Below are 27,770 nucleotides of genomic sequence, written 5' to 3'. Positions count from 1 at the left end.
GACACACGTGGCTTCAACACACCCTCTCGCACCTTTCATGCAGCCACGGACGCTGCCACTGCGTGGGTCCGAAAGCACGGCAGCAGGGCTGGGTGCATCCGTGCCCGATCCTTCCATGCGGCTTGGTGGGAGCACAGCAAGGTAGCACCAGGCACACAGGCTCCCGGGACCCCCGACCTCCCGGGTGAAGCTTGGCAGTGTCCCTGTTGGTGGCACTGAGCCAGACCAGGTACATGGAATCGCAGGCTGGGAATAAATTCTCATGATTTATTTAGAATAAAACAAAGACGGATTCACAGAGCTTGTGGCCATGGTGGCCAGCCCGAGGACCCGAGTGGGCACCTACAACTGGTTCACGAATGGGGAAGGAGTTTCCACCAGAAAACCACGCAGGAGGCATGGACCGACCTCTCGCCCACCGACTTTGGGGCTGAGCAGGACTTTTCGACTTTGCTTCATCTTCCGAGCAAATGCGCGCTGCCGGCACACACCCCCCTGGCTCTGCCGCGCCCGCGCTGAGCCCAAGTCTGCCATGGGCGTGCAGGGCTACGACTGGCTTTCACTCTGGGCTCTCCGACTGCGAGAGGTCGTACTGTGGCCGGTGTTTCTATCACCAGGAGGGGGTACCAAGCCGGGGCCACACCACCCACAACAGGACCTTCACAAATGTCTGAAGCACTCTTTAACTCTAGGCACAAAAACAACTTCTGTAAAAAAATAAACCTGTGATCTCCAAGGCCTTTCTTTCGCAGGGGAGAGGCGGGAGGAGAGGGGCTGGGTCCGCTCGGGGTCCTGTACGAGGCTGCCTGACCCGCAGAACCCAGAACCTTCCTGTGATTTTTAGGAAGAAGTATCACAGGGAACCTAGATGCTCTAGGTGATTCTGGAGGCTATCTGGAGGCTAGAGACAGTATTTCAGAAAATAGACCTCCCCTGGCCCCGGGTCCTTTGGGGGGGAAATGACTATGTATAAAGCACTCAATTTCATACATAAATAACATTAAAAAATAATTATCATAAATAAAAAGTTCAACGTCTCTGGCTGTTGGCTCGGCTGAGGGGTGGGGGGGAGAACAAAGCAGGCGGGTGGAGGGGAGGGTCCTGGTGGGGGACGCGCCTCCACGGCCGGGTGGGGGCAGGAACGCACGGGACAGACCCGCCTGGCTGCAGGACCGGCCCAACCGCTGGCCGGCATATGACCATCCCCGTGGCCGCCGTGCCCCAGGACACAGTAAGGCAAAGATGTCGTTTTGCACAGGCGGAGCCCGGGCCGGAGAGCCCAGCTGTCCCCTCCGGGGAGGCCAGGCCCGTCTGTCTGGAAGGCAACCGACCGGCTTCGGAATTAAGGTTCGACAGGACAACGCGACCCCTCGCCCCACTTGGCCGCTGGGGGGCTCGGGGAGGGGCTGGGGAAGGCTCAGCACCACAAACGGCCGGGATGCAGGTCAGGGCCACCTGCGTCAGGGGACCGGGCTGGGAACCGGGTCACACTGCTGGGGCCCAGGGCTCTGCATTTCCAGGCCCGCGGGGCAAACCCCACCCAACTTGCACTGGGGTGGGAGCACGCTGCTTCAGCTCCGGCTGACAAAAGACCCACCCCGCAAGGCAGAGGGGCGGGCTGCGGGCACCGCCCCACTCCAGGCAGAAGCAGGGTCCCCGCTCCGCACCCCGAGACCCCCGAGCTCCGCAGGGCGGGCGGGCCCCAACACGCCTGCTCCGTGACCGCTCCAGCCTTGGCTGCCCTTCCTGGGCAGGGGCCTCCCGCCTTCCGGGACAGGCGCTGGCCGCTGGGGGCCGTTTGCGCACGGGTAGGTTTGCGCACGGGTAGGTCTGCGCACGTTTGCGCACGGGGGTCTGCGCGTTTGGTATCCAGCCCTCGGGGCTCAGAACCCGGCCCCCGCCGCCCGCCCCCGCACGCTGCTGCCCCCGCACGCCGCTAGCCGCCCTGCCGGCCGCTGGCTGCCCACAGCCCCTGGTCAGTAGCTGTACATCTGCGGCTGCGGCTCGGCCGGCACCTGGGGCGCAGCAGGCGGCGGCGGGGGAGCCTGCGGCGGCGGCGGCGGCAGGACGTCCGTCTGCGGCGCGGGGCGCCAGGCCAGCGGGTGCGGCTCGGCCAGCTGGCTGCCCAGCGGCGAGATGGAGTTGACCAGCGTGGTGAGGTTGATGAAGTGCGCTACCGACTGCGGGTTGGAGGCCTCGGGCTGCGCGTGCAACGGCACGTCGTTCTGCCGGTTGTGCAGCATGGCGGCGCCGCTGACCGTGTCGAAGGTGACCGTCAGGATGGAGTTGTCCAGCTGCAGCTGCCGCTCGGGCGCCGCCAGGTGCCCCACGGCCACGGGCTGCAGGTTGGTGAACTGCGTCCCCGCCGCAGCCGTGGTGATGGGCGTGACGGTGATGTTGGTCAGGCCCACCGAGCTGGAGGGTGTGGTCACGCTCGGGTCGCCCAGAGTGACCACCACCTAGAAGGAGGGACCGGCAGACGGGGGCGTGAGTGTCCCTGCCGGCCGCATTCGCCGGCCAGGAAAGAGCCAGGGAGGGGGCGCCCGCCCACGCCGCCGGGAGTCCACTCACGGGCCGGGCTCAGAGCCAGCCGGAGGCGCAGAGAGAAGCGGCTCTGGCCAGCGTGTGCTCCCCGCCCCCGCCTGAGGCCAGCAGAAGTGCAGGGACCCTCGCCTCCCCACCAAGGAGCAGCTGGGTCCCCCCGGGCAGGTGAGAGGCTGGAGCACCGGACGTGAGACTCGGGCCCGGGAGGGGCTGCGGGACCCTCCGCAGGAACGTGGACTGTGCGGTTCCCCGCCCCCTTCCCCACGCTGGAAGTCCTGCCGCAGCCCAGACCCAGGCTCCCGGGGGTCCCGCCCAGGGGCCCAGCGCCGCTATCCCGCTGACCTGCTGGATGCTCTGCACGGCCGAGTCCGTCTCATCCCCAACGCTGCCCGCGAACGGCGCCTCCTTGTCCGAGAAGTCGCTGAAGGGCGGGTCCTCGGGGCCCGGCGCCGCTGCCTCCTCCTCGGGCTTCTGCTTGCGTCGGTGGGCGCGCCGCGCCTTGGCCTGCTTGCCCTCAGCCGGCTCCTCCGGCTCCGCGCTCAGCTCGGGCTGCGGACAGCGCGGGCCAGCGGGTCAGCAACACCTGCCCACCACCCCGCAGTGCTCAGGGCCGCGGGCTGAGTGTGGCCACCGCAGGTCAGCGCCCCCGGCCCAAGGAGACACGCTGCTGGACGCCGCCCACAGCCGTCCAGCTCACTTCCGGCCACAGCAGATGGTGCTGGGCCCGCTGGTTCCCACGGCCTCCGGGACTCAGACCCCCTCCGCCCAGAGACCCAGGGGATGGAGGCCCCCAGCTTCCGGGCACCCCCGACCACCCCCGGTTCCAGCCCAGAGCCTCTGCAGGCAGGGAGGGCGGCCCCGCCCGGAGCGGACGGTGAGTGCAGGAGGGAAGGGAAGGGAAGGGAGGTGGGCGCAGGCCGAGAGGGCCTGGGTCGGGGCCCAGCCGGGAACAGGCCCACAGACCCAGTGCAGCCCTCTCTGCTGGAACAACCTGGGGTCAGAAGGGTTTGCCCCCCACGACCACGCGGCCATCTGAGGGGCCTCTCGGCACGTCCACAGCACCGCGGTCTGACTCAGTCTAGACTGGGCTGTGGGCAAGTGTCCACGATGCGTGGCCCACTCACCCCCGACTGGGTTAAGTCTCTGTGCATGTCCACGGCACGTGGCCTGACCCATTCCAGAGGGGCTGGGATCTCTGAGTGCCCACGGCAAGTGGCTGGCTCTCCTGGCTGGGCTGCAGGCTCTCAGTGTCCACAGCACGTGGCCTGACTCTCCCGACTGGACTGGGGTCTGTGAGTGTCCACAGCACGTGGCCCGACTCACCCCCGGCTGGGCTGAGGCCTCTGAGGGTGTCCACGGAGCGTGGCCCCACTTCCCCCCTGACTGCGGTCTCTGAGTGTCCACAGAGCGTGGTCCAACTCACCCCCGGCTGGGCTGGGGTCTCTGTGGTGTCCATGGCGCGTGGCCTGACTCCTCCCCACCGGGACAGGCCCAATGCATGCTTGCTCGCTCGCTCCGGCTCGCTCCTCCCGAGGCCAGCAGCACAGTGGCCAGCCGTGACTGATCCCTCCCGGGGCACAGCCCAGAGGGATGTCCCCGAGGACCTGCTGCAGCCCTGGGCTTCGGACACAAAGGGGGGCCACAGCATCCTCGGGGCCATGATGCACCCCACACACGAGCACTGTGCACAGAGCACTGTCCCCAAACATGGGATAGAGGGACCAAGAGCCATGGGGACGGTGACACTGACACTTTGACAGGAGCAAATTCTGACAAAGGTAACAAAGCCCTTTACAGAGGGAGGACCAAGCAAGGGGCCCGGGAGGCAGCTGGAACCCAGGCAGGGACCACAGTGGTCCCAGGCCTGCTGGGTTTTTGCTCCCCGCGTCTGACTTCTCCAAGCTTCCAGGAAACCATCTGTTAACACGTATGTGGCCAAAACCAGGCCAGAAGCTCCGGGGAAGGCACGTGCCCTGGGCAGAGGGCGGGGCTGGGCATGAGCTCTGAAAAATAATAAAATCTAAGAATTACCCAGCCCCGGGGCCAGAGCCACAGGGCTGTGAGAGCTCTTGCCTTGCATGCAGCCGACCAGGGTTCGACCCCCAGCATCCCGGATGGTCTCGAGCTCACCAGGAGTGATTCCTGACTGCAGAGCCAGGAGGAACCTGAACAGTGTTTTTTGTGGCCCAAAATCCAAAGGAAAGAAAAGGAATTATCCAGCCTTTAAGTAGCCCAAGGGCTGGAGCGATAGCACAGCAGGCAGGGCGTTTGCCTTGCACAGGATCGACCTGGGTTCGATTCCTCTGTCCCTCTCAGAGAGCCCGGCAAGCTACCGAGAGTATCCCGCCCACACAGCAGAGCCTGGCAAGCTACCCGTGGCATATTCGATATGCCAAAAACAATAACAAAAAGTCTCACAATGGAGACCTTACTGGTGCCCGCTCGAGCAAATTGATGAGCAACAGGATGACAGTGATTCAGTGATACAGTGAAGTAGCCCAAAGGCCTGAACTCTGGGATTTTTAGGGCTACGAATCTTGAGTTCTTTGGAGAAACTAAGGCACCCCCAGAGAAGGGTGGGCCCTCCGGAAAGGAGACCCCAAAGGTCGTGATGAGAGTCAGACAGGAACCCCAGAGCACAGGGCTTCCCATGACGGCACCCACACTGTCCCCCCGCCTGGGCACCCAGGACCGACACCTGGGACCCTCCTACCCAGCCCCCTCCCGCCCCGAGAGACCGTCTCTCTCCGGACAAGTGTTCCCTCTCCCCCACTGCACCTCCTCCTGACACCTTCCCGTGAGGAAGGGAAGGAAAGCGGGGGGCGGAAGGCCCGTGCGAGGTGGGGGGGCCTTCCCGCCCTGCCAGGGCCAGTTCCCAGGCCATCCTGAGTCCGAAGCCCCCGAGGGCTCGGCTGCTCTGGGGCGGGGGCCGAGTGCCGTGCCGTGTAGCAGGTGCTCAGAGCTGACGCCAGCAGAGAAGGAGACTCCTGCAGGCCTCCTCCGGCCCCCCACCACCAGCCGCCTGCACGTCTGTCTCTCTCACTCTGTGTTTTCTATTCTGTTGTTGTTTGGGGCCACACCCAGCGGTGCTCAGGACTACTCCTGGCTCTGCCTGCAGGGTCGCTCCTGCTGGAGCTCAGGGAGTCCTCAATGGCGCCAGGGTCACCCGCGGGCGGCCGTGTGCAAGGCGAGCGTCCTATCCGCTGTCTCTGCAGCCCCAGGAAGGTGTGTTCAAGAGGGGGACTCAAGTCTAAACCAAATTAGTGGAATAAACATCACATGGGTGGGCCTGGTCTGATCAGGGGAAGGGCCCTGAGACACACCCCAGAGGCCCCCAGAGAGAGGGGGAACGTGGCCTCCAGATGGCCTTTAGATGTGAGACCTCCGACAGCCTCTCTGGGGAGCAGCCCACCGGCGTGCCCTGTGCATCTGGGGGTGCAGCAGCACCCCAGAATCACAGCGCAGCACACAGGATGGGGCGGCCGCCGCCGGTGCGTCCTCTGGGCATTGACACGGGCCCTGGGGACGGGCGAGAGCGGGAGGAAGAGGCAGTCTCCACGAGAGCGGGGCGGCCCTACCTGCGCGATGCCGATGGAGGAGGCGTCGATGGTGGTGGTCTCGGGCAGCTGGTCCAGGTCGTCGATCCTCACGGCCAGCACCTGCGGAGAGCCGAGTGCGGGGTGGAGTAGCCCCTCCCTCCTGGAGGGCTGACTCGGACCCCTCCTTTCCTGCTGCCCCCTGCTCCAGAGCTCCCCAAAGTCCTCAGGGGCCAGGGACCAGCAGCTTTGGGGCTCCCAGGGGCTTCCTTCGCGTGTGAAACCACAGCAAATGGGACCCCCCACCTGCTCCTGCCCCTGCGCTCCCGCTCAGACACACTCCAGGTGGGGGCAGCACCTTCCGCCCACCCCCAGTCAGCCTCGGTCTGAAGCACCTGGTCACTGCATGCCCCAGACGAGGGGTGCGTGCCTCTGTGCCGTCCCTCCATTCCTCCCGGTCGCCAGGCAGTGGCCCCGTTGGTGGAAGGGGCGGGGCAGGGGCTCGGGGCACTGGGGAGGCGAGTCCCCTTCCCCAGGGGCAGGTGGCCCGGGCGCCCTCCGCTTGACAGTCGCTCCCAGGCCCTTACCTTGGGCCCAGGGGGCGGGGCTGAGCGCAACGGGCCTCACCTCGGGGTGCAGTGGGCAGGGCTGGGCTCGGGGGTCTGACCCGGCAGTGCAGTGGGTGGGGCCGGGCGCGGGGCCTCACCTCGGGGTGCAGTGGGTGGGGCCGGGCGCGGGGCCTCACCTCGGGGTGCAGTGGGTGGGGCCGGGCGCAGGGTCTGACCTCGGGGTGCATTGGGCGGGGCTGGGCTCGGGGGTCTGACCTCGGGGTGCAGTGGGCAGGGCTGGGAGTGGGGTCTGACCTCGGGGTGCAGTGGGCGGGGCGGGGCTCGGGGTCTGACCTCGGGGTGCAGTGGGCAGGGCTGGGCGTTGGGTCTGACCTCGGGTGCAGTGGGTGGGGCGGGGCTCGGGGTCTGACCTCGGGGTGCAGTGGGCGGGGCGGGGCGCAGGGTCTGACCTCAGGATGCAGTGGGTGGGGCGGGGCGCAGGGCCTCACCTCGGGGTGCAGTGGGCGGGGCCTCACCTCGGGGTGCTTGCGCCGCATGTGGCGGCTCATGGAGGCGCGCGTGGACACTTTGGTCCCGCACAGCTGGCAGCTCTGGGCCTCCACCTTGTCGTGCGTCAGCTGCACGTGCTTCTGCAGCATGTACTCGGTCACATACTTCTTGTCGCACACGGAACACGTCCACTGCTTGCCCACTGCCAGGGGAGGGAGACGTCGGGCCGGCCCGGGGACGCGGGGCGGCCTCCCCCCTCCCGGGGCCAAGGCTCACCCGTGTGGATGAGCTTGTGCGTCTCCATGGTGCTCCTCTCGCTGAACGTCTTCCCGCACAGCTCACACATGAAGTCCTTGATCCCTGCGCAGGACGGGGGCCCGGTCACCGTCTGGCCGTCCTCACCGCGACCGGTCTGGACGGGCATGCCGTGGGGACAGGCCCGGGCTTCCCAGAACGCCTGGCCCCGAAGAGCCGCGTCCAAATAACCAGCCACAACACCCCCCCCCCCGCAAGGCACATGGGGTGCGTCCAGGTGGCCACTGAGCTCGCTCCTGCTTGTTTTCGGCGCTGCACACACAGGCCCTGGGTTCGCCCAGTCTCGAGGGGAGCGTCCCCCAAGGAGCACCACACTGAGAAGTCCAGGGCCCCTCGGACTCCGATGTCCACGCCCGGGGTGCAGAGCTGGGGAAGCCTGGGCAGTACACATCCAGCGACCCTGACTACCCACCCGGGCCTACACTGATGTGGGGGCTCGGCCCACGGGGGGGTTGGTGGGCAGAGCTGGAGGGCAGGCGGGCTGCGCACTGGTCCCTAAATGAGCCGAGTAACACCAGGTGGGGTGGGGGCAGGGAGGGCAGGCGCGGACCGTCCCCAGCCTGGACAGCATCCTGGAGCGCCTGGCCTGCGGGTCTGCGCAAAGACTGGGGCTCCCGTAGCCCCGGGTGGCAGGGCAGACGCTGGCACTCCGGCTCTTCACCCACGGCAGGGCGGAAGCAGACGGCACCCACACCCACCACGCCCCCTACCAGGCCACGCCTCCGGCCCCTCCTGTCCATGCCCACACCCCCAGCCCCACTGGTCCAGAGCCACGGCCATCAGCCAGCCCCACCCACCAGACCAGGCCACGCCCACCAATCCTGCCCACACAAACTGACCACGCCCATTGGCCCACCCACGGCTACACCTACCAGCCCCACCCCGCCCACCAGACCACGCCCATCAGGCCCTGAACCCTGCCAGGCCCCACCCACCAGCCCCGCCCCCATGTGGTCCACCCACCAGTCTGCCTCAGGCCCCGCCCATCAGCCCCACCCCAGCCCAGGCCCCGCCCAGCAGGCCCCGCCCCGCGGCGCTCACCTGTGTGCCGCTTGTAGTGCTTCAGCATGTTGACCTTCTGCGCGAACTTGCGGTGGCACTCCTTGCACTCGTACTCCTTGATGCCCTTGTGCAGCTTCATGTGGTGGCGCAGCGCGTGCTTGGTCTTCATGCCTGCAGGACCCGCGCGTCAGGCCCAGTCCCCGGCCCCCTTGGCGGGGCCAGGCGGGCAGTGGCCCTGTGGTCTCCGGGTTCCCCTGCCGGCCGGCGCCCGCACACACCCACTCTCCCACTGCGCCCAGCTCACTCAGCCCAAGTCTGCAGGCCTGCGGGCTCCTCCTCCCTGTCCCCTCCCGACAGGCGGATTGAGAGACCAAGGGACCATCCTCACTGTCCAGCCCGGCCCGTGCACCGGGCAGCTTTCCTGGAGGGAAAAGCAGCCCGGCCACAGGACATGCGGGCGCCCGCCCTTCCACCCTCCCTGCTAGGCCCACCAGGGCGCCGCTCCCTTGTGGAAGGCGCTGCCATCTGCAGTGCGCTGATGACCTGCTCTGGGGAAACCCGGTATTTCTCAAGGTCAGACTTCCCATGCCTATCTCTGAGGCCCGAGGGTCCGGGGCGGGGCAGCAGTCTCCCGAGGTGCCAGGTGTTTCGGGCACAGCGCCCCCCCGCGGCCGGGTCTTCTTACTGCAGGCTGGCCGCGGTGGGGCGTTTCTAAGGGACGAGAGGAGGGGCACTGGTCCTGCCCCTGACTCGGAGGGCCTGCGAGGGCGGTCTGCAGGATGGGCCCCCCGGGGTGGCGGGAGAGCCTAGGCAGGAATCCTGGGCTGGCCGGGTTCCTGCACAGGTTCAACTGGGGCAAGGGCCGGGGAGGTCTCAAGTCTACCCAGAACAGCTACACAGCCATGCCTGAGACCAGCGTGGGGGGCCACAGCCAGGAGATGGGCGCTGCCACCGGCCTACAGGGCAGGAAATGCCTAGGGCCACGCCACCCGGAACGCGCCCCGTCCCGTCTGAGCGCGGGAGCGAGGCAGGTTCGGCCTGGCTGGTACTTGGACGGGAAGGAGGGAGCAGCAGGGACGACGGGTGCAGCCCCCCAGACCCAGGCCCAGCTGCAGGCGCCGCCGAGCCTCCCACCCCCGACCTGCCTGGGACCGCATGCAGCTGCGCAGAGCCGGCAGGGCCGAGGCTGACCAGGCGTGGAAGCTGCTAGAACAGCCCTGCAAGCAGAGAGCGGCTGGGTGTGGGGCCGGCGCTCAGGCCCGTACCTTTCCCGCACTCGGCGCACAAGTACTCGCGGATGTCGTCATGCACACGCATGTGCTCCTTCAGCATGTCCTTCCTGGCGAACGACTTGCCGCACTGCTCGCACGCATGGCTCTTCACCCCTGCAAGCACCGGGCTCAGCCCCCACCATCACGGGGGGCCGGGAGCACCCACACCCCTGTGCTCTGGGGTCGCCTCCAGGGCCCATCCAGGCTGGAGTGGCCCTGTGCCCACCATACCATGACAGCCTGGGGACACCCAGAGAGCCCAGAGACAGGCCAGAGACAGCTAGAGACAGTCCAGACACAGCCCAGAGACAGGGCGGAGATAGCCAGAGACAGCCAGAGAGAGCCCAGAAATAGCCAGCAAGAGCTTAAGAGACAGTCCAGAGACAGTCCAGACACAGCAAGGTGAGAGCCCAGACACAGCCCACAGACAGCAGGGACAGCCCAGGAACAGCCCAGAGACAGCTGGTGACAGCCTGGGGACAGCCCAGAGACAGCCGGGGACAGTTGACACAGCTGGAGGCACGCTGCAGGGACCCACCCGTGTGGATGAGCTTGTGCCGTTCCAGGTTCCCGATGCTATTGAAGATGCGCCCACAGATCTCACAGGGGTGGATGTACCTGCAAGGGGCTCTGGTCAGGGCTGCAGTCCCAGACTGGACCTGATCACTGAGGGGTGTCAGTCAGGCCAAGCCAGATGGTAGGGAGGAGGGCGGGGCCAAGCCACCAAGGCCCTGGGGCCCAGAACAGGAGCACCCCAGTTAGGGATGAGGGGCCGGGCTGACACTGCTGGGATGTGTCGCGTCCCTAGAGACCCCCCTACGGGTCCTGCCGCCAGAGCCCCGCCCCCAGCCCCACCCCAGAGCCCCACCCCAGCTCCACCCAGAGGCCCCCCAGCTCCACCCAGAGCCCCGCCCCAGCTCCACCCCAGAGCCCCACCCCAGAAGCCCCGCCCCAGCTCCACCCCAGAGCCCCGCCCCCAGCTCCACCCCAGAGCCCCCCCAGCTCCACCCCTGAGGCCCCGCCCCCAGCTCCACCTCAGAAGCCCCGCCCCAGCACCCGGCCCCCAGCCGCCGCCTCACTTCTGCACGTTGGGGTCGGGTAGGTTCTCCCGGTGGATGACCATGTGTGCGTGGTAGGTGGCCTTGAGCGCGAAGCGCCGGTGGCAGATGCTGCAGCCGTAGCCCTTCTCCTTGTGCACGTCCATGATGTGCTTGAGGTACTCCTTCCCCCGGCCGAAGGTGAGCTGCGCGACAGGCACCCGCGGTGCTAGCATCCCGGCGGGGGCGGCAGGGGGGCCCCGGGCCACGTCCCCCGCCCCCGCCCGGCTGCCCGCCGGCTGGCCTACCTGACACCTCTTGCAGCTGTACTTGTGCGGCTCCGAGTCGGCGCTCCCGTCTGAGTTGTCGTCGTTCTCCTCCGAGGAGATGCCGATCTTGCCGATGAACTCCTCCCGCTGGTGCTCGTCCATGAGCGCGATGTCCTGCGGGCAGGGTGGGGCAGGGCTGGGGCCGGGGGCACCAGGCCGCAAGGGCAAGGCCTGCTGCTGAGGCGCCGCGCCCCCTGGAACGGGCTCCCCTGGGCTCCCCGACTGTCTAGTGGTCACCCCCTCCCTGCGGTCACTGCACTCGGGACCCTCCTCCTCTAGGTCAGGGGAGACCCTGCCGGGCTGCTCCCCTCCTCTGGGCGCCTGGGGTGGAGCTGAGTGCAGGGCCCGCCCGGACCTTGAAGTGCACGTGGATGTGGTCCCGGAGCACGTCCACACGAAAAAACTTGCGGCCGCAGATCTCGCAGGTGTACTTCTTGTCCCCGTGCGTGAGCAGGTGTTTGTTCATGTTGCTGCGGCAGGAGAACACCTGCGGGCAGCGGGCATGAAGGGGGCACCCCCGTCCCCCGGCACGGGCACGAAGGGGGCACCCACACCCCCCAGCACGGGCAGAAGGGGGCACCCACGACCCCGGACTGCCCATCACGGAGTGCTGTGGCTCGGGCAGGCGTGGTGGGCTCAGGTGTCAGGGCAGGGCCCCAGGTGTCTGACCACCCCACCCCGCAGGGCTGCATGCACACGCCTTCCCTCCGTGGACCGCACCTTGCCGCACACGGGGCAGCCCGAGGGCTCCTTCCGGTATCGCACCAGGTTCTCGCCGCTGGGCTCCAGGTCCTCCCGCTTCACCCGGCGCACGCCTGCCAGGAGAGCCGACACGCGGGGCTGGGGGGCTGGTGCCGGGAAGGGCCCCGGGTGCGGTCTGTGCCCGCCTCAGCTGCCCCTCTGGCCTGGAGGTCCGTGGTGTGGGGACCCCACGTGTCCCCAGGGGGCCCCCATGCGGCCTGGGACTCACGGCCAGTTCCCCGCCGCCCTCTGCCCACCCGAACTGACCCCAGGGCCCACCCTCCTTCCCTCCGCCCCGGACAGCCAGAGGCATGGCCTGCAGCACGGATTTGGGGTCTGTGTTCAAGGGGAACAGCCAGGAGCGAGGGGCTCCCTCTCACGGCCCTGCCGCAGCGTCCCGAAACCTGCCCCCGGGCTCCCTGCCAGCCCCATCCCAAAACCAAGACCACCCTGGCCTGAGAAGCCAGGGCGCCCGCGGCCCAGGCCCCCAAAGACACGCCGGCTGGCGTCTCCTGCCCACCTTCCAGGTGGCGCCGCTGGTGGTCCAGCATGACGTCCTTGCGGTAGAAGAGCTTGCTGCACACCTCGCACGCGAACTTCTTGTCGCCGTGCTTCTTCTTGTGCTTGGAGAGGTTGCTGTTGGTGGAGAAGAACCGGAAACACAGCTCACACTGGAACGTCTTGTCATCTGGAGCACGGAGCAGGGAGGGAGTGAGGGGGAGAGGGGCGGGGGGGAGGGAGAGAGGAAGAGAGCAGAGAGGAGAAGGCTCGTCAGGCCCCCATGGCCATGGCCACCAGCAAGCGCCTGCCTGTCAGCCTAACACACAGCACAAGGCACCGACCGCTCCAGGGAGATGGACACCCCCCGGAGAGGTGTGTCCCCAATGGGCAGGCACAGGTGCAAGGGTGTCCCCTGCTGGCCAGGAGCAGGCGACGCGCACAGGTGCGCCCTCTGCTGGCCAGATGCTGCTGACACACAGCCAACTGCTGAGGGCCAGCTGTCACCTCAGGGTCTGCCCTGTCCTCCCTGTCCTGCTGCTTCCGGGAGCCCGCAGCAACCAAAGACAGATGCGCAGCACCGGGGCCGGGCAGGCCGGGGCGCAGGCCTGGGGACAGCGGGCTTCTGGGAAGCCAGGGCCCCCTGGTGGTCTGGAGGCCGAGCAGTGGCGGCCAGCTGCAGACAGGGCACCCCCAGCCCCCGCCCCCCGGGAGCCCCGGCAGCCGGCAAGTCCCAACATGCCCATCCAGGGCCTGCGAGGCGGCAGGGCTGCCTCTATGCTGCCCTCCGTGCTCCAGCTCCCGAGCCTGCGGCTGCGCCAGGGTGGGGGCAGCTGCCCGCACGCAGCCCCACTGCACCGGACACCTCGCCCCGCCCCCACCCTGCTCAGGCCGAGGAAGGACACTGGCCCCCGGGCCTGGGACGGCCCCGCCGGGTCCCGAGAGAGAGAGAGAGGGGCGCCCATTTGGGTCCCCGCCTGCCCAGGTGGTCAGCGAGCGAGGCTGACCGCGTCACGGGAAAGGGCGGGGCCCGGACGGAGCGGCTGTCCCAGGGGCCCCGCGAGCAGCACCGCGAGGGGCACGCCACACTGCAGGGCCCAGAGCTGCCGGGGGGGGGGGGGGGGGGGGGGGGCCGGGGCGGCCGGGCCGGGGGGCCGGGGCTCACCAGTGCGGCAGTTGTGGAACTCGAGCGCGCTGGCGATGCGGAAGGCCTTCTCACAGGTGCCGCAGCGATACCGGTACTCGCCGTCCACCTGCGGGGGCCAGGCGTGAGCCGCGCGCGGCCACAGCCGCCGACGCTCTAGAAGCTTCTTCTCTGGGGGAGGCCGGAGGACCCGCCCCTCCCGCCAGGCCCCGGGACCCAGGGGCGCCACCTCCAAGGCCCCCTCCCCGCCCCCGCAGCCAGCGCCGCCCACCTCGTTGCGGCTGTGCTTGTAGGACACGTGCTGCTTCAGGCTCTCCTTGCGGCTGAACAGCTTGGCGCACTCCTCGCACTTGAACAGCTTGTCCCCTGGGGGCCACAGGGCACAGGGGTCTTGGGCGCTGTAGGGCCGTGTGGACCAGTGGGGCTCACCGGGGACACCAAGGGCTCGCCGTGGGCACCGTGGGCTCATCGTGGGCACCCATGGGCACCGTGGACTCAGCATGGGCACCGTGGGCTCGCCATGGGCACCCGTGAGCTCGCCGTGGGCACCCATGGGCACCGTGGACTCGCCGTGGGCACCCTGGACTCACCGTGGGAGCGCACGTGGCGGCTGAGGTTGCTGCTGTTCTGGAAGGTCTTGCTGCAGAGGCTGCACTGGTAGACCCGTCGGTGCTCGCCCAGCTGCCGCACCAGCTTCCGCCGGATGCCGTGGCGGCTGGACAGAATCAGGCTCCTCTTGAGGGCCAGGGGCCCGCCGGGGTGATGGGGGAACCTGGCGGTCATGTGGGGAGCCGGGTTAGGCGGGGACACCCCAGGCTGCCGTCCCCTTGGGAGGCCGCAGACAGAGGGGTTGCTCTCACCATCCCTCAGCCACCCCAGCCAGGGCAAGGGCTCTCAATCCAGTGCTCCAGGTGCAGAGCCCAGGGTAGGCCGAGCCACCCTGTCTCTGCCGCGCTCACGGGGTCCTCCACTGACTGACCCCAATCTGCCCTCCTCAATCCGCAGGAGGGAGAGTGCCGCTCACTCGGGAGCTGTCCCGACGACCCTGGGTCTGCCACGATGGTGGAAGGTCACCCCAGGAGGGGCCCCAGGGGACGGGCAGCCAGCACGGCAGATTCACTCACTCGTCCCTGCTTCTCTCAAAAGGAAGTAAAGCAGAGGGTGCTTGCACCTGAGAAGGTCCAATCCCGGGGTCTGAGCTGGAAAGCCAGAGGCTCCAGGGCCCCGGAGAGGGCAGGAGGACAGAGCAGGCCATGGAAGGAAGGGTTCCAGCAAGGCATCATGGTGGCCCCAAGATAGTGGGTACAAGGCCCGAGAGACAGCGACAGCTCCACGCCTGCCAGGAGCCCAGGGGCACAAAACAGTCCACCCACAAAGGGGACAGGAAGTGGGTGGGGGTGCCCAGAGACACTACATCATAGGGACAGGAAGTGGATGGTGGTACCCAGAGACATTCTACATCACCAGAGACAGGAAGTGGGTGGGGGTGCCCAGAGACACTACATCATAGAGACAGGAAGTAGATGGTGGTACCCAGAGACTTTCTACATCACCAGAGACAGGAAGTGGGTGGGGGTGCCCAGAGACACTACATCATAGACACAGGAAGTAGATGGTGGTACCCAGAGACATTCTACATCACCAGAGACAGGAAGTGGGTGGGGGTGCCCAGAGACACTACATCATAGAGACAGGAAGTAGATGGTGGTACCCAGAGACATTCTACATCACCAGAGACAGGAAGTGGGTGGGGGTGCCCAGAGACATTCTACATCACCAGAGACAGGAAGTGGGTGGGGGTACCCAGAGACGTTCTACATCACCAGACAGGAAGTGGATGGTGGTACCCAGAGACACTACATCACCATAGAGACAGGAAGTGGGTGGTGGTACCCAGAGACACTATATCACCATAGAGACAGGAAGTGGGTGGGGGTGCCCAGAGACACTACATCACCAGAGACAGGAAGTGGGTGGGGGGTGCCCAAGGACACTCTATGTCACCATAGAGACAGGAAGTGGATGGTGGTACCCAGAGACACATCATCAAGGAGACAGGAGGTGGATGGTGGTACCCAGAGACACTGCATCACCATAGAGACAGGAAGTGGGTGGTGGTACCCAGAGACACTACATCACCAGAGACAGGAAGTAGGTGGGGGGTGCCCAGGGACACTCTATGTCACTATAGAGACAGGAAGTGGATGGTGGTACCCAGAAACACTCTACATCACCAGACAGGAAGTGGGTGGGGGTGCCCAGAGACACTCTATATCACCAGAGACAGGAAGTGGGTGGGGGTACCCAGAGACATTCTACATCACCAGAGACAGGAAGTGGGTGGTGGTACCCAGAGATATTCTACATCACCAGAGACAGGAAGTGGGTGGGGGGTGCCCAGAGACATTCTACATCATCAGAGACAGGAAGTGGGTGGGGGGTGCCCAGGGACACTCTGCATCATCACAGAGACAGGAAGTGGGTGGGGGTGCCCAGAGACATTCTACATCACCAGAGACAGGAAGTGGGTGGGGGGTGCCGAGAGACACATCATCAAGGAGACAGGAAGTGGGTAGGGGGTGCCCCGGGACACTGCATCATCACAGAGACAGGAAGTGGGTGGTGGGGCCGAGACTGCGGGATTCCAAGTGTAATGGGCACAGGAGTTTTGCTGAGATGGAAAGTTCTGGAACAGCCGGTGAGGCTGGCTCCCTGACAGTACTTGAGAGGAGGAAGAAGTGAATTTTGTGTCCAGTGTGTTTTACCCCACGAGACGACTTTGTCTCAAGTAACTTTTCTGTTAAGCTCCTGCTTCAGAGCGTTCTGGCCCCCAGGAGCGTGCCCGCTGCCCTGCGCGTGGGCCCCAGGGTGGTGCGGGCGCCACTTACTTTGGCGCGGGGCTGGGGTCGCCGGCGGCGGCGGTGGTGGTGGTGGAGGTGGTGGTCAGCTTCCCCAGCACCAGCTCCATGATCCGCTCGTCGGGCGCAGTGGGCACCGGCTCGTCCGGGGGCACCTCGGTCACGATCTCGGCCACTTGCTCTGGGGGGGGTGTGCTGTCACTAGGGAGGGGGTGGACGCGGTCCACGCGACGGCAGCCCGGGCCGCAGCAGGGGTGGCGCATGGGGGCCCTCAGAACTGTTGTCCGCTCTCCTGTGATTGCCGGGGGCCCGGACACTTGAGCCCCCACAGCCCTGGGATTCCCACCAAGACCGGAGGCGCCAAGGGCCAGGAGGCGGCTCCAAGGGGGCTGCCCAGCCCAGGGCCACACCTAATGCCACCGAGGAAGAGCTCCTGCAGGCCGAGATGACCCGGCTGGGCTCCCACAGCCGCCACGCCTCCGGCCCACCCACCTACGGGCTCTTTCCCAGGGGGACCACCTGCAGCCCTCCCCCGCCCCCTGCAGCCCTCCCCCGCCACCCGCAGCCCTCCCCTACCCATGTGCAGCCCTCCCCCGCCACCCGCAGCCCTCCCAGCCCACCTACAGCCCTCCCCCACCACCTGCAGCCCTCCCCCGCCACCTGCAGCCCCCCCCTACCCACCTGCAGCCCTCCCCCGCCAGCTGCACCCCTCCCGGCCCACCTGCACCCCTCCCCGCCCACCTGCACCCCCCCGCCCACCTGCAGCTCTCCCCTACCACCTACAGCCCTCCCCCCCCACCTGCAGCCCTCCCCGCCACCTGCACCCCTCCCCCACCACCTGCACCTCTCTCCCGCCACCTGCACCCCTCCTAGCCCACCTGCACCCCTCCCCCACCACCCGCAGCCTTCCCCCGCCACCCGCACACCTCCCGGCCCACCTGCAGGCTCCTTGCCTTCCACGATGGCCAGTGGCTGCTCAGATTTTGAACCCTTGGGTTTTCTCCCCCTCCGAGGCTTCTTCTTCTGCTCTTTGGGGCTCCCGGTGCCCTTGGGAGCAGGGGGCGGCTCCCCGGGGGGCCCCTCGGGCCCCTTCTCTGCGGAGGCCGTGGGCTGGCTGGCCGGAGGCAGAGTCTTGGCTTGTTCCAAGTGACCCAGCAAATGCTCTGCAGGGGACACGCAAGGACACAGGGGCAGTGAGGGGCTGTCCCCCAGCTGTGAGAACACGAGAGCCAGGCCCCAGCACGCAGGGCCAGGGCTGCAGTGGGAGGGGAGGGGGCCCCGCCGGGCCGGACTCCTGGCCGGGAGGCCCACACCGCCCCCCGGCTGTCCCAACTGGGCAGATGCTTTTCCCAAACTTCCCATGGTGAACACACAGCGGTACAGACCCCGGGCCTCAGAGGACGGCCGGGGCAGGGGCTCAAGGGCCAACAACGGCCCGTAGAGAGCAGAGACACGGGCTGGAACTCTGCTGGGCATCCACTCCGGGCAGGTTCCGGAGCCCAAGCCAGCCTGGCACAGCGCAGGGGCGTGGCGGGGAGGCTACACTGGGCCCGGGGCGCCAGCCCTGCCCACAGGCTCAGGGACCCGCCCTGCACTTCTGAGAGCCCAGGCCAGCCACAAAGGAAAAGAGAAAGAAAAATGTCCACAGCGGCTGTCCGGGGAGAGACGGCGGCTCTGCAGCTCCTCCAGCCGCCCGCGGGGGCGAGGGGAGGGCTGAGAGCAGGTGCAGGCGGCCCCTGCCCCCGGAGGGGTCTAGCGACGGCCACAGCACCAGGAGGGAGCAAGGCTCAGGCGGCAGGGCCCTGGCCACGCAGACCGGAGATGGGTCCCAGCACTGGCCACGCGTGAGGCCATTCCCAGGCCTGCTGCACGAACCCACGGCAGCGTGGCCACGGGACCACAGGGTGCCAGGGCAGAGGGTGGCAGGGAGAGGTGTCTGCCTTGCACGCGCTGGCCTGGCCCAGTCCCCAGCACCCCAGATGGTCCCCCAAGCCCACCAGGAGTGACCCCTGAGCACCTCCCAGTGTGTCCCCAAAACAAGCAAAAAAGCAGAGTGAAGAGTGACCGCCCCCATTGCTCTGAGGGTGGACACTGGCCCACAAGCTCGGCCCAGACAAACCGACTCCAGCTGGGGGTGGAGGGGCCGGCGGCAGCGACTGTGGTGGGAGCAGAGGTCGGGGGTGAGCAGAGGTCGGGGGTGGGGTGGGGGGCAACAGCCATCCCTGACTGGAATGTCCTGCCACACACACTGAAGTCACGGTGCGAGTGGCTGCCCGAGAGCGGCTCCTCCAGCTCCTGGACGGCCGTGACCCCAGGGACACACAGACCAACCTCGAACCCTGCGCCTCTGGGCAGAAATCCCTCCAGACTTAGGCCTAAAATATCAGAAATCCAAAATGCTCTTCATGTCAGCAAAGGAAAACAAATTATCTAACGGTGCCTTTTCGGCAGGTCTGAATGTTGGGGAAAACTCCAATTAATAATGGTGGATCTTCTGTCAAAATACTGAATGGATCAAAGCGGAAAGAGAGTAAGATGGAAATCATCTGCCACACAGGCGGGGGAGGGGTGGGATGGGGGGATACTGGGGTTCTTGGTGGTGGAGGGTGTGCACTGGTGAGAGGATGGGTGTTTGGTCATTGTATGACTGAGACTTAGACTGGAAAGCTTTGTAACTGCTCTCACAGTGATTCAATAAATAAAAAAATAAAAATAAAGTTACAGTGCCTTAAAATGTCCCTGCAGAAAGCAGCATGGCCTTGTTGCAGCCAGGGACAGGCATTGGTGACATTCAACCCCCACTGACCATCACAGTGGGGCGGGGGATGGGGGGAGTGCGGGGGCGGGGGGGGCTTGGAAGCAGGGCAAAGGGGCCGCATGCCCACGGACGCCTGCTCCAGGAGCCCGGGGCTGGCCACCATGGCCTCTCTCTGGACAGCCCTGTGGGCAGCTGAGAGCAGGGGTGGGGCAGGGCTGGCACCCGGCCAGGCTGTGCAGGGAGCCCCAGAGCAGAGCTGGTGAGGGCCGCGTGCACTGGCCTGGGCTGGAGGCGGTGGTCCCCCCGCGCTGCCCCTCACCGTTCAGAAGCTGCAGCTCCGTGAAGACGGCCGCACACACTTTGCACCCCCAGTGGCTGGGCTCCGAGTCCGCGGGGGCACTGTTCTCCGGGGTGCCTGCGGCTGCGGGGGGCGAGAGGGAAGGCGGTGAGGGCCAGCGGCTGCCCCGTGTCAGAGAAGTGTCAGGTCCTGGGGGTCCCCAGGCCTGGTGGAACCCACACGGATCCCCGCCCCCAACCCCCACCACCTGTCTGTCCGGCCAAGACCGGGACTGCCCAGAGGCGCAGGCTGGTCTCAGGAGGCGGGGGATGGGGAGGCCAGCGGGGAGAAGGGGGAAGCCAGCACTGCCCACCACGGTGCCACAACCCGAGCCCGAGCAAGCCCCCAGCAGGCACTCAGGTCCCCTGAAAGGGGCTGCCCATGGCCAACCAGATGGCCCACCTCTGTGGGACCCGTCTGGACATCTGTGCTCCGGGGACACCGTCAGGCTCCCCAGGAGGGCGAGCGGCCCAGGGCAGCAGGGCGGGCGGGGCGGGGCGCGGGGGCGGCACCCCCACTCCCCTGCAGAGGGGCGCGCGTACCCGGGGCGCCGGCGCAGGCCTGCTTCAGCGTGGGCTTGTCCATCTTCTTGGCGTAGAAGGCAGCGTACCAGACGCGCAGCTCGGTGCCCGGCGGGATGTCCCGCAGTGTGGTGAAGTACACGTCAGAGCCGCGCTGGTAGGCCGTGAGGTTCTGATGCTCGGCGCCCGCCGCCGGCCGCACCAGCATCATCCAGTTGCAGTCGTCCTCGTTGGACGTGTCGAAGCACACGGGGTGCCCGTCCTTCTGGAACACCTGCGGGGCACAGGCCGCGGCCCCTGAGGCCCACCCAGGGGACGGCAGGCAGGGACGCCCTAACCCACCCTGATTTCCCAGGGTCGCGCCCTGGAGCCGGGGGCAGGGGGCCGGAGTGGGCTGAGGCTGCGCGGAGAAGCCCTCGGATGGCATCTCAGGGGAGGTCCGGGACCTGGCCACGGCACGGGGGTGGGGGCTTCCACTCTCCCCCGCACGCCGGCCCCTCCCCTGCCCTACCCATGCCCGGCTTTCCAGAGAAAAGGGGCCCCGCGCCCAAGGCGGGCCCTGCCCCCGCCTCTCGGGCAGCTGGCAGGGGGCTTCCACAGCCCCCACCTCCCGAAGGAGCTCCTTTCCCACCCACTGGATGCCTGGTTCTCGCTGCCCCTTCCGAAGCCCCCAGACCCTGCCCGGGTGACGGTAACATGGTCGCAGGGGAGGGAGGCTGAGGAGCAGCAGTGAGGCTGCAAACTGGAAGGGCACTGACCCTTCCTGAGTCCAGCTGAAAACTGGACACAAGGGGTGGGGCTAAGCCACATTAGGGGGCGGGGCTGAAGCCTATTAGGGGCGGGGCTGAAACCCATCAGGGCGGGGCTGAACCCTCGGGGGCGGGGCTTGGGGTAACCACCAAACCGAGCCAGCTGCAGGACTCTGCACTCCAGGAGGCGCGCAGCGGGGCGGCGCGGGGTCTTTACCTTCAGCGGGAACGCAGACTCCTTCTCCCACTTGGCAACCCTCCTGGACTCAAAGGGACCGAACTGCGTCCTCTTCACCAGCTGCGTCACGGCAAACACGCCTTCCGCGCCGTCCTCCAGCCGCCGGATCTCCAGGTTGGAGGGAAGGGACGACCTGGGGGGGCCGGCAGGGCAGCTGAGGCCGAGGGCTGGGCCAGCCCACCCAGCCCTGTCCGAGCCCCACACACGCAGGACCCATGCTCGGGGTGACGGGGCAAGTGGCACGGAGAGAGGCCCCGGGGAATATGGCTGGGCACTGTACCTCTCGGGGCGGCTGAGGGCGGTACTGAAGGAGAGGTGGCAGCCTCCAGAGGGCGCCCCCTCCTGGGCCCACCCGCACAGCGAGGTTTCTGTGGGGGGGGGGGCAGAAAGGTTCCCAGGGGGGCGACCAGGAACAGCTGAACAGATCTCCAGGGAGAAAAACTCCCGTCTGCTTTCAGGAGGCGAGTCATAGGAAGAAAGGCAGACAGGTGGGAGGGGCAGCAGGGGTCCCTCTGAGGTCAGGGCTCTCGGGATCATGATTCAAACCCCACAACCCCATATGGTGCCCCGAGCCCCAGCAGGGGTCAAACCCTGAACACAGAGGCAGGAGTCAGCCCAGAGCCCCAGCAGGAGTCAACCCTGAACACAGAGGCAGGAGTCAGCCCAGAGCCCCAGCAGGGGTCGACCCTGAGCACAGAGGCAGGAGTCAGCCCCGAGCCTCAGCAGGGGTCAACCCTGAGCACAGAGGCAGGAGTCAGCCCTGAGCACAGAGGCAGGAGTCAGCCCCGAGCCCCAGCAGGAGAGACCTGAGCACAGAGGCAGGAGTCAGCCCCAAGCCCCAGTAGGAGAGACCTGAGCACAGAGGCAGGAGTCAGCCCTGAACACTGCCAGGCATGGCCCCCCTAGCCGCCCACTCTCCAGCTTCCAGGCCTCCCAGGCCCTCCCCGAGCAGGACGCAGGACCGGGGCTGCCGGCTGGGCTGCTCAGGCCAGGGTCAACAGCGGCCGTGCAGCCGGGCCTGGGGCCATCAGAGCTCAGCCGCCCATTTCAGAAGCTCTGCGCACCCCTGCATCAGCACACGCGTGAGGCCCCCACCCCGCCCACCAGCACCCCCTCAGACGTGTCTGTCAACCCAGGCCTGGGGAACGTGTACCCAGAGCTCGTACTGTGGCCTGACAGCTGGCAGAGCGGGGGCAGCCAGACGTGGGATGTTCCCATGAAGGCCGGGCTGGCCTGGGCCCCTGGTGGGAGCCACAGAGGTTCTGGATGTCCAGTGCGGTCATGTGCATCCCCGGCTGCCCTCCCCCTCCCTTTCTGCAGGCCTGATGGTGGCCAGGCTCTCGCCCGGGCGGACACCGGCCCATGGGGTCCACTCACCTGGCTCTGCTGAGCACAAAGGAGTCCTTGACCATGACCACAGGGCCCAGCTCGGGACATTCGGAGTCGTGGTACTGGCTGCAGTCCTCACACCCTGCAAACGCACCCCTCCTGCGTCACCTGGCCACGGCCCACAGGGGCTCTCTGCAGCCATGAGCCTGGCGGCAGGCTCCTGGCGGAGATGCCCAGCACTGGTCCCCGAGGACGAAGGCTATGAGCAGAGGTGTGGCCAGGGCACCAGGAAGAGCGTCACACAGTCCACCTGGGCCGTACTCAACCCCCACCCCGGGGTTCTTTGCGGGGGAGGGTGGAGAATCACATCCAGCGATGCACAGGGGTTACTCCTGGCTCTGCTTCAGGAATTACTCCTGGCGGTGCTCAGGGGACCATATGGGATGCTGGGAATCAAACCTGGGTCGGCTGCATGCAAGGCAAATGCCCTAGCCACTGTGCTATCGCTCCAGCCCCCGACCCCTGGGGTTCTAAACCAGCACACTCCTCTCTCTGAGCACTGGGATCACTTTCATGACCTGACACGCCCCCACCTACCTCCCCATGCCCTGTGCTGGGACAGCTGGGGAAGAGGGTTCTTTTTAGTCCATACCCCACCCCACCATGGGCCACTTTTCCGGAGGTAAATCACACTTCTGGAATTTACCGAGAAAGAAACAGCTTCTGAAATCTGAAGAAGAGAGCATGGCCTCTTCCCAGAAAGGCCGCCCCCCGCACCCCCGAAACACACTTACAGACAAACAGGATCTCCTCGCTGCCTTCCTCGGCCATGGCAGACACCTGCACACAGGGACAGCGCAAGTGTGGGCACTGGTGAGCTTTTAAGGCCACCTGCACGGACAAGCCCAGCAGGGCCCCCGCAGTGGGTGTCAGGGTGCTTGCGAAGATGGCATGCAGTGAGGTGGCCGAGAGCTGGGCTGGGGTCTGATCTGCTTCCAGGGCTCCTGGGAGCTCTGACACACCTTTCACAGCACCTGTCAGTCACGCATGACACCGTGGGTTCTTACAAAACCCTCCTTCCTGGTCTGGGTCACAAGCTGAGGCTCACCCAGGGAACCACCTCCAGGGTGGGCCGTGGCACTGAGCACCCAGGGGCATCCTGAGCCTGCCACTGAACAATCACTTCTCCCCAGCCTGCAGACGGACAGACGGACAGACAGACAGACAGACAGACACACACACACACACATACACACATACACACACACACACACACACACACACCCTCCACAGGGGGAACCTTGAAGAATATCCTGGTGGAGGGCAGACCCAGCCATAGGGCAGGGGTGTGGCGGGTGGTGATGCACCAGGCAGAGCCCTGAAGCTCACACCACTGTCCCGCGTGTGCTGTGCCTCCTCCCAGGGGCTTAAGGACACGAGGGTGGCACCCATGTTGCAGCTGCTGTGAATGCGGGCGTGCTGGTACCTTAGGTGCTGGCTTCCGCCCCGGGGGGCGGAGGCTGTGGATGGCCGCACTGTCCCCCAGTCGCAGCAGTCCAGGGGGCTGCCAGCAGTCTTCTCCAGCCGCCTCGACCTTCCGCTGGCCATGCAAAGGGGCTCAGTGGCTCTGTCCCCACCAGTGCGTCCTGCTCTCTGCAGGAGGGGGTCAGGAAAAGACCGTGATGACTGGTTTGCCTGCGGGGACGGAACCCGGGTCATCCATGCAGGCCAGGCGAGTGCTCCTGGCAGAGCTGCAGCAGACACCCCTGGTGGTACTCGAGACCTGCCCCCCACCCCCAGGCCACTTGTAAAGAAAACGCAAAGGAGGACCCAAAGGCAAGTGAAGCAGGAAAGGCCCTTGCCTTGCACACAGCAGACCTGGGTTCCAATCCCCAGACCTAAACAGGGGCCCCGAGAACTGCCGGGGGTGATCCCTGAGTGCAGAGCCAGGAGTCAGCCCCAGCACCACCTGGTGTGGCGCATAATAAGCAAAGGAGAAAGGTGTTTGCAGGAGGCTGCACGCCCTCACACACTCACACGCCCACTCATTCTCCATCTGACATGCACACTCACTCACATGCTCACACTAAACACACACACACACACCCATCTAGTCACATACACTCTCACATACCCTCGCATGTAACTTACACACACACACACACACAGGCACAGACAGGCCTGTCCAGTCCCACGCACGGCTCTCTGCCACGTCCCTTCTGAGAAGGAGGCCCGCGTATCTCCTTGTACAGACCTGTACGGTGGGGGCTCCTGTCCATGGTGGGTACCACCCTCTGTGCCCCCTGCCCTGCCCCAGGCCAGATTCAGTGCCCTCCCAGCAGGTCCCCCAGGCCTTTGCATCTGACGGGGTGCTGCCCCCCACCGGGCCCGGTGCTGCGCCTGCCCTGGGCGGCCTGTGCTGTGACCGTCCTGGGGAGCAGGGCCCGGCCCTCCCCCCCGAGCCTCAGGCGGGCCCGCATGTGCCCTGGGAGGCAAGCCCAGTGTCCGTGGGGGCAAAAGGCCCCAAGCATGGGGGAGGGATTACCTGGGGGGCCCGGGGCTTCCCCACACTCGGCCCCTCACAGGCCAGGCGGCCAGCCCCTCAGGGTCTTCATTTCCCAGGGCGAGCAGGGAGCCTCCCTCCTCAGCCAGCAGATGGGACAGGGGAGCCCCGAGACCCCTCCTCGGGCGCACATCCCTGCACCCAGATCCACATTCCCAGGCCGACAGCCGCCCCGGACGCAGGAAGGAAGACGCACTTGCTGAGGGGGCTGGTTCGGTGAGAAGACTCGGGAAAGAAGGTGGTTCAGCCCAGGGGACACCCCAGCCCGGAGGTGCCGTTTGAAGATGCTGGGCCAGAGGGAGGGCTCGGAGCCTGCATCCCACCTCAGGAGGGCTCGTGGGATACACCCCACTCTGCCCCGGTGGCCAGGGCACACCAGGCTCGGCCCTGGCCCTCTGTCCACAGGGACCCCCACGCCAGCATGACAGGCCACACGGGGCTGGGCCAGCATGTGCTTGGGGACGGGGCACCCTCTGGGGGAGCTGGGCGGGTCACCCACACATCACAGAGATGATGTGTGATAGCGGGGACTGGGAATACAGGACTCTGCAGGTCCCTTCCTACGGGCCCAGCTTGCCCATCTGTCTGTCTGTCCGTCTGTCCCACGTCCAGCAGGGGCGCTAGGCCCTCACCACTCCCCGCGCGTCCCAGATGGGTCTGTGCCTTGCCAAGGCAGTGGCCCTGCTGTGTCCACTTGGAAGCTGGAATGTTCTCAGGGGACCCCCGCAGTCAAGGTGGGACTCCAGACGTGGGGGAGAGACGGTGAAGCAAAGCTGCCCCAGCGTCGTCCTCGAGACACAAGCCAGCCTGGGGCTAGGAGGGGTGACCTGGCCCCCTCCTGCGGTGAGTAATGAGTAGCGCCAACAGCAGAGCCGTTCCCAGGACACAGAGCCCGGCACAGCATCACCCTGCAGGGCTGGGCAGGGAGCTGGCCAGTCCCCTGGGGCGGTGGTCCCCTCCCGTGGCTCCTGGTCATGTGCCGGGCGCCCGGTCACCTGGCCGAGTCCCCCTGGGGCAGTGTCCCCTCCTGTGGCCCCTGATCATGTGCTGGGCGCCTGGTCACCTGGCCGAGTCCCCCTCGGGCAGTGTCCCCTCCTGTGGCCCCTGGTCATGTGCTGGGCGCCTGGTCACCTGGCCGAGTCCCCTAGGGCAGTGTCCCCTCCCGTGGCCCCTGGTCATGTGCTGGGTCCTGGTTACTGGGCCAGGGTGAGGCGCGCTGGGGAGACCCCCCCCCCCCCCTTGCAACGAGGGTCGGCTCGAGCCGCACGGCTCCCACCACCCGGGGCTGCGCATCACGGCCGGTGCGCGGACCCGGCAGCGGGAGTGTCCAGGCTGGCCCCTGCGACCCCGTGCTCCAGGAGGCGCCGAGAACCAAGGCCTCCCGGGTGGGCGCCCCCAGAACCGGGGCGCGGGCTGGGACCGAGCGGGCCTCCCCGCGGCTGGCGGGCGCGACGCGCGTCCTCCCGGGCGCCGGGCACGTGGAGCCCCGCGCGGGGTCCCGGCCACGTGCCGGCCGCTGCCCGGGGGTGGGCGCGGGCGACGCGCGGCCCCGGGCGGGGCGGACACCCGGCCCGGACCAGCCCGCGGCCCGCGTGCACCTGCCCGTGCGCGCCGCGGCCACCGGCCCCCGCGTCCCCCGCGCGCGCGGCGCGGCCGGGCCTGGGCGCGCGGGACGCCCGGCGGCGGGACCCCCGCGGGCGGGCGGGCGGGCGCGGGGGCGCGGCGCGGCGGGCGGGCGGGGGACCCCCGCGGGCGGGCGGGCGGGCCGAGGCGGGGTCCCCGCGGCCGATCCCGCGCGCTCCGGGAATCCTGCCGGGTTTTGGGTCCGCCCGCCCGCCGCGCCCGCGGCCCGACTGCGACAAAGAACAGGCGGCCTGGCGGCCGGAGCGGGCGGCGCGGGCGCGGGCGGCGCGGCGCCGGGGGCCGGGCGGCGGCGGCGGGGCCGGGCCCGGGGCGCGCGCGCGGCGGGGGCGCGGGGGGCGCCGGCCCTTACCTGCCCCTGGAACGTGCACAGCGGGCTCGGATCCCGACTCCGGGTTGCGATCCGCTCCGGAAACTGCGCAGCACCGGAAGCCGGGGGGCGGCCGCGGGGCGTGCTGGGAGTTGTAGTTCCCGGGGCGCGGGCGGGCGGCGCGCGCGGGGCCCGGCGCCGGGGGAGCGGGCGCGGGGCGCTGGGGGCGGGGGGAGGGCAACGCGGGGCCCGCTGGGCCCGGACCGAGCGGCAGGTGCGGGCGGGTCCAGCCCCAGCTCCCCTGCAGCCGGGGGCCTCGCGCCCCGCGTGCTCAGCCCGGCTCACCCTGCCAACGGGCACCCCTCCCCCAGCGACAGCAGAGGGGCAGGTGGGCTTCCCAGCTGAACTCGGCCCCAGGTGAGGCCACTGAGACCCCCTGGCCTTGCTCCCACCCCTGCCCACCTCCAGGCCACAGTGTCCCCTCTGTCCCGGCTTCTCTGCTTGAGGGGAAGGTGCTGCCCGGGCCTGGACCCGTGAAACTGGGCCGGAGGAGTCGGACAGAACACAGGGAGTGACCAGAACCGCTCGTGGGGGGCACCTGAGAGCCCACGAGACACCGGCCCGGACCGGGCAGCAAAGCAGCCGAGCAGGCAGACTTGGAGCTACAGTGCAGGGGCAGACGGAGGAAGGGCAGAGACGCCCGGGCGGACCCGGCAGGCGCCCTCCCCCGCGCCCTGATCCAAGGGCACCGACTGGGGGCTCCTGAGCACTGCCGGGGCTGACCACCCACCACACAAACACACACGCACACACACGGGACGATTTCTGTGTTAGATGTTTTTTGTAAGTTTGGGTGCCGGCTGTGTCCCCTTGCTGGTGGACCTTGAACTGGTGTCTTCTCCCTCTGTTCCCTGGGGTGAGCCGCAGCACCCAAGGGGCGAGCACTGCTCCACGCCCTCTCTCTGCCCTGGCCTTAGCCCTGTGCACCCCA

General features: G+C 67.4%; 1 protein-coding gene across 5 annotated transcripts; it reads right to left on the bottom strand.

The window, feature by feature from the left end:
- Positions 1-247: 247 nt before the first annotated feature.
- On the bottom strand, positions 248-26,888 carry PRDM15 (PR/SET domain 15). Of its 5 annotated transcripts, none has more exons than XM_055127679.1 (25): positions 26,822-26,888; positions 23,752-23,960; positions 23,060-23,105; positions 22,314-22,407; positions 20,916-21,069; positions 19,971-20,223; positions 19,411-19,512; positions 17,272-17,496; positions 16,364-16,514; positions 14,066-14,247; positions 13,747-13,841; positions 13,497-13,584; positions 12,354-12,521; positions 11,813-11,907; positions 11,448-11,579; positions 11,072-11,206; positions 10,806-10,969; positions 10,265-10,344; positions 9,721-9,840; positions 8,495-8,626; positions 7,415-7,498; positions 7,138-7,340; positions 6,123-6,203; positions 2,887-3,093; positions 248-2,459 (listed from the first exon to the last, which is right to left on the bottom strand). In XM_055127679.1, exons 3-25 carry the CDS (start codon positions 23,094-23,096, stop codon positions 1,977-1,979), a joined length of 3,465 nt encoding a protein of 1,154 aa, XP_054983654.1. In that variant the 5' UTR covers positions 23,097-23,105; positions 23,752-23,960; positions 26,822-26,888; the 3' UTR covers positions 248-1,976. The 5 variants fall into 5 exon arrangements, with proteins under 5 accessions (XP_054983654.1, XP_054983653.1, XP_054983657.1 ...); XM_055127678.1 differs by having other exon boundaries at positions 23,752-23,918; positions 26,822-26,876; XM_055127682.1 differs by having other exon boundaries at positions 7,165-7,340; positions 23,752-23,918; positions 26,822-26,876.
- Positions 26,889-27,770: the final 882 nt, after the last annotated feature.

The sequence above is a fragment of the Sorex araneus genome, chromosome 2 (assembly GCF_027595985.1).
Source record: "Sorex araneus isolate mSorAra2 chromosome 2, mSorAra2.pri, whole genome shotgun sequence".
Classification (NCBI taxonomy): domain Eukaryota; kingdom Metazoa; phylum Chordata; class Mammalia; order Eulipotyphla; family Soricidae; genus Sorex; species Sorex araneus.
The sequence above is the reverse complement of the archived record's forward strand: the minus strand, read 5'-3'. Positions and strand labels throughout refer to the sequence as shown.